This window comes from Glossina fuscipes, unplaced genomic scaffold, assembly GCF_014805625.2.
Source record: "Glossina fuscipes isolate IAEA_lab_2018 unplaced genomic scaffold, Yale_Gfus_2 108649, whole genome shotgun sequence".
In the NCBI taxonomy this organism is placed as follows: Eukaryota; Metazoa; Arthropoda; class Insecta; order Diptera; family Glossinidae; genus Glossina; species Glossina fuscipes.
Genome location: NW_024005703.1, coordinates 1 through 8,527, shown reverse-complemented (window position 1 = coordinate 8,527; position 8,527 = coordinate 1). Strand labels below are relative to the sequence as shown.

At 33.2% G+C, this 8,527-nt stretch overlaps 1 protein-coding gene across 1 annotated transcript; it reads left to right on the top strand.

Moving 5' to 3' along the window:
- Window positions 1–2,154: 2,154 nt before the first annotated feature.
- Window positions 2,155–6,595, top strand: LOC119644305. Its single transcript, XM_038043849.1, has 3 exons — window positions 2,155–2,524; window positions 3,218–3,402; window positions 5,090–6,595. Exons 2-3 carry the CDS (start codon window positions 3,232–3,234, stop codon window positions 5,936–5,938), a joined length of 1,020 nt encoding a protein of 339 aa, XP_037899777.1. The 5' UTR covers window positions 2,155–2,524; window positions 3,218–3,231; the 3' UTR covers window positions 5,939–6,595.
- Window positions 6,596–8,527: the final 1,932 nt, after the last annotated feature.

The following is an 8,527-nucleotide window of genomic DNA, read 5'->3' as shown; positions in this document are numbered from 1 at the left end:
CTACTCTTCTTAATGCATTGTTCAAAGGTGCGATGAATATTCCCAGAAAGCTCTTATTGATTTTCGTTAACAAAATTTTCGGGGTCCTAATGAACGATCGGTTTGTTTTTTTTGAATAGGCTTTATTTTGTCTTCTTTGCTAGTTTGCAAGTGGGAAGTGCGTCCTACAGAATTGTGCAGTATATTACTCCCCTACTCAGTTTTCATCGAAATATAGTCAAATTTAAAACTCGAGTGCGGCCAAATTCTATGTATAGGCGAAATATGTACATAGCTGTATATACCAAAACCTGTCGTACTAAAATCAGCAGAAAGAAATAACTTTAAGTTCATTCTTAATAGATTCAAATTTTTGTGTTGATGACGGCATCAATGTATCAAATGTAGACAGAAATTGTAAACCGTTTTAATCTGATCTTTTAGTTGTGTTCCCTGATTCTTCCTTACGTGTTGTGAAAATGTTTTTTTGAAAATTTCGCAAATACCTTACGAAGCGTATTTTAATTCTTGACCAAACAAATACAGCCGGGGAGCTTGTAATACAAATGAAGACTTTAGCAAGACTTTACAACATCCGATATTGTATTGTGAGTTTATATGAAAGATTATATAAATTTGTTAGAAGCTAATCTTTTTCATATTTTTAGTAATTTCACAAAATTAGACTGAAAAACTATTCCGCACGTGGCGACAAGTGGACTCCAGAAAATTGAACGAGACACTTCCTAATAACAATTAATCTCCGTAGTTTCAGATACGACGAATGACAATTTCTTCCGCCGCTACAATTGCTAGATGAATTCAATTGTAATGAAAAATGGTCGAATCGAACGAAATACTGAATATGAAAATTGATAAAACATGTAAACGATAGCGACATACCATCCCATGCCTATCAAATGAAGTAAAAGAGATGGAGAATACCAAAACTCCTATTATCCTAACACCAACACCAGCAAATGCTTTTGACATAGTTGTCATTGACACCATCGGCCCATTACCAAAGACGGAAAAAGGCAATGAATACGCGATAACACTAATCTGTGACTTTACACAAATATCTCGTAACAATCTCGGTCAAGGACAAAAGCGCTAAAAACGTGGCAAAGGTAATCTTCGAAAATTTCATACTAAACTACGGACCCATGAAAACACTCGTAACGGATCAAGGAACTGAATACACAAATCGAACGATCTATGTGAATTCCTCAAAAATAACAAACAAAATAACATCAACAGACCATCATCATCAGACACTTGGCACGGTGGAACGCAACCACCGAACATTAAATGAATACATCCATTCATATGTATCGCGTGAATTGAATGATTGGGATATTTGGATAAAATATTTCCAGTATTGTTTCCACACAACACCTTTCACAACACATAAATACTGTCCCTACGAACTAGTGTTTACAAGGCCACAACAAAACAACTAACAAATCACAACAAAAACATTGAGCCTTTATACTCTCTAGGCGATTACGCTAAAGAGACTAAATATAAATTAGATATAGCGTACGCGCCCGCTAGGATACTGTTAGATAAGAAAAAAGAGAAACAAAAAATAAATTACGACAAAAAAACTCGCTAGAAAAAGGTAATTTGGTATTACTAAAAAATAAAGTAGGGCATAAGTTACAAAATAAATATTTAGGGCCATATGAGGTCGTAGAAATTAAGGATAACAACAACATTAAAATTAAAGACAAGAAATACAAAAATCAATTAGTAGACAAAAATAGGTTAAAACTATCTAAAGAAGCTGCATAAATAATCAAAACAAAAAAGTGTAAGGCGCCTACACAAAAAAAAATTTGTATATATAAATATATATAAAAGTATTTATAAGAATCTAACACAAACAATAAACAAAAAATATATATATAGATCTATATTCATAACAAGACCACGGTAGAAGTAATAACATCGATAATTAATAAACCCAAGAAAAAGATTGTTCTTCCCAAGAGGAAAGGTGCAGCATTATCGATTTTTCATATTCTACCCGTTTATTAATCATTTATGCTAAGTTTACACTTTCATATATCTCCACGTAATGTAAGTAATGTAAGACAATCTACTTTAGCTATAAAACACATTAAATGTAACTTTAGCTTAATAACCTAGTTTAAAACTATTATTTTGCTTAAGCTAGCATAATCATTTATTACGATTACAGTTTAGTCAGAGTCAGAGTGAGAGAGTCAGAATTAAAGTAAAGTTAATAAACATCAGTTTATTATTGCATTTATTTTGTTTCACTACAATAAAAGCGGAAAACAATTAACTGCTGCCGCAGTGTATAAGATATGTGCTAATGGTTGATGAAGCAGTTAAAATTACAATTTAATTCGACTATCTAAAGCAAAAAGGAGCGCTTATTCTAAGCTGAATGATATCGTCGGTTGTTTCAGTATAAATTAGAGGGTGTAAAAGAAACTATTAGTTAGAAATAATTCAATTGTCTTATTGAACTGTTATTTACAAAAAAAAAAAAAATAGTGAGAATTATAAATATGTAAGTTAACAAATAATAAGTGCTAAATATGGAAAAAGGAGCGGCGGAGGAGTAGTGAAATACATTTTAAATTGGAAACTTTTAATACTGTAACATTTAAGGAAGTTTCATATTGCTACGGTGTAGAAGTGAGAATTTGGAAAATAAAATTGAAAAGTGATTCAATTTTCGACAAACTCAGACAAATTAGCAAATTGATCCTGAAAAAATCAAATTGAAAAATTCAATTAATAAATTAATAGACAATGTCATGCAATATGATAATTTCTTCAAAATCCGCCATATTCCTAGTCATGTTTTGTATTCAATAAACGCATGCATTAATAAATTAATACAAAAATATCCAATATGGAAATGAACAATTGCTACTAACACGAATGTGCATTTGTGTGCGTTTATTTGTATCGTTACAAGCCGCCGTTATTGAAATCGTTTATTCGGGAAAAATTTTAGATCTACCACGTGCAACAATTTAATTAAGTTTTACGCTCACGCTTTATTGGATTACTTAGATAATTAATACAACTACAAAGAAAATAATTTCCTAAATATATATTGAAATTGTATTTTTGTATTTTTAGTATTTAATGTATAGAAAATAAATTTGAAAAAAAATTTAGATTAATATTTTAATTAAAATAAATGCGAAAATCTTAAAAATTTATATATATATATATATAATTTATTTTGCAGACCTTTTTATTTCAATGGACTCCCCCGTCAAGAATACTGAAGGAAAGAAAAGAAAAGAGTTAGAAGATGAAGAGAAAATAACGAAAAGAGTTAAAGAAGAACTTCCGTCTACGTCATCCCCTATAATAGACAATAAAGTTAAAGGAGGGAAAATAGAAGACGAAAATTTGCCTATCCCGGAAAAGGTTTGCGAATATTATGTGATTTTCATAAACGATGTTATAAACGAGACATCAAGCCAAACCACTAAGGGGATGGATCATCTATACGCCTTGCCAGTCAAGTTTTTTCATGCATTCCTGCTAATGCGTTAATCTTTTAGATAAATGAAATATATGCAACAACTTTTGTATCCACATTCGTTATGAAGTATTTGTTGGAGAAAATTTAGCGAACATTCATTTGTGTGCTGCAGTGTGCTTTTATATGGGGAGTGGTATTCAATACGATTCTCTTCCTAATAGTAATAAATTTTATCAAAACATATCGAAAACAGCATTCCACAGTTTACATACGAACATAACATTCAAAAATCGGTTATAAATCAATTAGCTTAAAAAAACTGGTGTCTCTATAAAACCTCTCTGCACGTTGTATACATCCGCATGTATTTCGTCGCAGTTGTTGCAAAATACAAACCTTTCCTGAAAATTTGATAAGAAAACCTTTTATTAAATTTTAAATGTCTCAGCTAATTATACTCATAGGCATAGCATGTATGTAGTTTGTGCGAAAGTATATCGGACAGAAGAGCCTTTCATTACACCGTTCGATTCAGAATGGTTTTCCAGTTCATTTTTTCAATTTATCTAAGCCTGCCCATCCGTCTATTCGTCTGATGTCTACCCTTGTGATATTGTGTCCTACGTACAGGTTGCAATTGTTGATATATTTTGATGAAATTTGGTTTGCTCTGATCCAAAGGCCGCCGCTTTTGCAAATTGTTAGGAGCGATCCACTTGTCCAACCACTCCTCATATATCGCTCTGTAATAGTACTTCAATATTTAATATTGGAAAAATTGTAGTAATGAAAATTTGGTTGGGCTGAGGCGATGTTGTGAACCTCCTCTTATATAATCGTTCCTACGAAAACTGAAATTTTGACCACGTAGATCCATTTTTGAATGCCATATATACCATATACCACATAACGATTGTAAGGAAACGTAAGCCCTTATGAGCCAAAACGACTCATAAGAGTTAATGGTTTTTCATGAAAGTTCGTTCGTGATAGTAATTTGACATAAAAATTAAGTGAACCAGTTTGAACCACGTGGGTGTATTTCTTGGACCTCCTTTCATATAAGATTTCGTATGCGTAGTGATTCCTCCAAAAAGAGACGGGTAGGGAACTTGGATCAGATAGCTCTATTTTTTGAACTTTAACAAAAATAAGGACATAAACATCACGGCCTTAGAGGGAGAAAAAGTATTAATTCAGGTTTTTTATGACAGAAACTGAAAGATAATAAGATTTTTGGAAGCAAATTAAGTTTTCAAAATTTGAATTACGTCTTGTAATATTTTTTTACACTATCTATATATAATTAGCAGGAGTCAGCGTTGAGCCAAAACACTTTAATGTAAGAGACTCACTAAAATATCTTACAAATTATGATCTCTAAGTTGAAATCAAAATTACATGGGGAGACAACCGCAGGACAAACCCACACAAGGACAGACAAACAGGCAGGGCCTACAGAGTGCCTCATAAAAATTGTTAAAGGACTGGGCATAGCAAGCGAATGATTTATTAGAAATTCCAGTGCACCACCACTGTACTACATTAGAGGGAATTTAATACGTGTGTTGAAGAATATTTCCTTTCCTATGTTTATATATTAAAAATGATCTCTTATTTTTATTGCAGCAGTATGCAGAGCTTCAGCACGAAGCTACAGACATTTCCAGAAATAAGTCGAGGAAATTTCCGAAAACAAAGAAAATTTTATCATGTATTTACAGAGCCAATCACTTTAAGGAGAGCGATATTGGCGAGAGCTTCGTCGAACAGTACGAAGTTCGTCACGCTCAAATTCGTGGTATATACTTAATGTATTTCATGAGAAAACATTTAGCAACCATGTATAACGCGAAACTTAAAGATTTCCGCGTGGAGGAGGTACTTAAGAAAAAGTATTCAGAAAATGAAAAGGAATTCCGTATACAAAAGCAAATGCCAGAGTGTTATAAGATATATATCGACAATAAATGCCAAACTATGCATAGTGTTGAAAAGATTAAAATCGTCTCACTTGCACACACCATGTATTACGCGGACAAAAGCGAAGGGCGGCCTTCTCCGTCCGTAGACATTCGTGTTGCAGACGGAAACCTTGAAGCTATTTTAAAATATTTGGAAACATTCAAATCCAAATACAAGTCGGTTGACATTAATCCCAGACTGGATTGTGATTACTTTCGAGGCGATGCAAATGTTATATTCGATGATGAGGTGATCTTTCAAACTATGTCGTCCTTGAAAGAAAATAATATGCCTGTAGATAAGGCTCATCAGTGCATTTTATATTCGTTGGCTTATTTTAAGAAAACACGAAAGAAGATATTAAAATTCATAGTTTACAACCCCCTGGCTGGTAAAGAGTTTATTATGCAGTTGGAAGACATTGACTTGGAAGGCCTGGAAGACGCTCTGAAAAGTGATTTGATGATAGAAGAAGACGAAGGAAAAATCGAGAAGAAGAACGAGGACAAATAATAGAAGTAATTTATTTTTTTTATCTCCTTTTCAATCTTTTACTTCTTGGTTATGTTATAAGCATGCATTGACGTAACAATAAAGTTTATCGCAGCACAATTTGCTAAAAGTTCATGGTTTGTAAAGTTTGGGGTTCTCGAAGGAAAAAATTTTAAAATAAGCAAACGAACTAAAGAAAAGCACGCAAAGTTTCCTCGATACATGTTACCACGAAGTGCCGCTTACGACCATAGACATTGAAATCAAATCTTGCATCACTTTTTAAAATGTATCAACGATCTACACTCTTTTAAGCACATCAATCATTCCGCCATCACGATGACGGTGTACGCGTCAACCTTAGATATAAAATTGTTTAAAAGAGAGCCAACGTCGCGCAGTAGGGTGACCTATAAATTGATATTGCTACGCTAGAGTAGTGTTCTATGCCACGCTTTGTTTTTTTACTTTTTCTTACTCTTCTCTACCCGTTGTTGCGAAGTACGTAGATTTTTATACCTTAGGTTCGTGCGGGCGTACGTAACACTTAGAATAGTTTGAGATAGATCGTTGTTTTGTTATATTGATCGATTTAGAAAATGATTCTGAGTCGATCTAAGTCTGTCTATCCGCCTGTCCTGATGCCTATTCATTTTTGTCTGGTAATTTTTGAGATATTTTGATGAAATTTTTCACACTGACCTTTTTTGACCTAATTTTGAAAAGTCGTTACATTAAAAAATTGTAATTTTTTAAATTTCCCGAGAAAGCTCGCTGATAATATATCTTCGTTTGAGGAATATATAAAATAGTTCTAAATATTCTCTCTTCTTTGCCTTGTGATAAATAACCATAAAACCTCAAAAAAGTGAGAAAATTTCATCCTTAACTTTTACTATTTATTTTGACTCCTGGATTCCACGAGCACTCGAAATTTAATTTCGTTCACAAAAAAGTTCGGTTTCGAATGCGATTTATTTGTTAATTAGGAATTACGGCACTTAAAAAGCATGTCGCGTCGCAAATACACACTTGTAGCTATTAATTACTTTTATATAATCACTTATCGATACACTTTCTTATGATACCCGGGGGCTACTCATTCTACTAATTCGTTTACTTAAAAAAATAAAACTTTGATAATACTAAAGTAAATTAATAAATGAACTTGGCAAAGATTACTCTTTCCAAATGCAAAATGGAATATCTCAACAACTACAACCATAGTTAATTGAATTACTCTCTAATAGGGATGAAAGTGTTGAGATAATTTTTAGCTGCCGTTTAAGAAGCTACTCAGGATTGCTCATGCAGCCATCTTTGAAGTTAACACTTTTTTGTTGGCGCAAGTTTGCTTTCGGGGAAAGACGACACGAACACTGTCCCTTTTAGAACAAACACGATGTTCAAGGCTATCAAAAGCGTGAGCGTAACAAGCAAAACAAAGCTGTATTTACACAATGTTCACATTTATATAAACATCATGTCTCTCATCACTACTGCTGCAACTTTGGTATGTAATATAACTACTTCCGATGACCTTAAAAGAAGTTATGAAACAAATTCTCAATTCTCGTCTTCAGTTATTTTACTACTAACAACGCGAATTTCGGCAACTGGTTTTCTGAAGTCATGAACGTTACGTACTGAATCTGCCGTTTAGGAATTAAATTACTTTTGTTGCTTAACAAAATGAAAAAGGATAAAATTATGATGACGCGAAATTCCAGCATAAATTTCCTAGAAGCTAACTTCAAAGAAGTCCAAAAAGTTACAACAACTTATGGAAGATTTTTTAAATATTAATTATTCAAATCGAAGACGCTTCCTTTACGCATTGGAATGAATGACTTAATAACTTAGGCTCGTTTGAAAGACTGCCGGTAGACAAAGTCAATGTCATATCAGCACTACTCTACGTTAACCTGAAGAGAAAATTTTTGCAGCAGAGACATGGCACGGGTCATTCACAGGGGACTTAAATACGGGGGAAATTCATTAATTTCTCGCTACAAATTGCTGCGACTCTACAAGTTCTACCAAGAGTAGAAAGTGCTTTAACGTAAAAAATATTAAAATGTTGAACTAGCAGTTATGCAACACATCACATGACAAACATATTGGTGTCGGTTGTAGGATTTCAACTCTAGGTGCCAAAGATAGCCAACCATCCTAAAGCAATGGAATTTTAAAGGCCAAGTGTTATATAAAAAATACATACATATATATATTTGCCCCAGCAGAAGAGAAGTATAATTTCAACATCTTCAAGACTTTCTTTCATCGCAATTATGCCCTATATGTGCCAATCACTACTTAAGCAAATCACTTAATTATTAAACCTTGGGAAACCGCCGGACATTTTTCGTTTATTTAGAAAGAGCTTTAGAGCCTGCCACGATATTATGACTTATAAATGTATGAGATGCACAGGACTAAGACCGTTAAAGATATTTGAGCGAAGAAAAGTAAGGCTGGGTCAATTTATTTAAACGGCAAGTTCTCAACTAACAGTTAACTCCGCAACACTTTCAATGGTCGGTTGCATTACAATTCTCAATGCATGTAAGGTATTCATTCATTCTTATCAATTATTTTTGATAAGATTGT

What these genes read in the sequence shown, in the direction of transcription:
- LOC119644305 (XM_038043849.1), top strand. Translation starts at nt 3,232, where the DNA reads ATGGACTCCCCCGTCAAGAATACTGAAGGAAAGAAAAGAAAAGAGTTA. An exon ending in ATTTGCCTATCCCGGAAAAG is followed by an intron (nt 3,403 to 5,089) that starts GTTTGCGAATAT and finishes TTTTTATTGCAG; the next exon opens with CAGTATGCAGAGCTTCAGCA.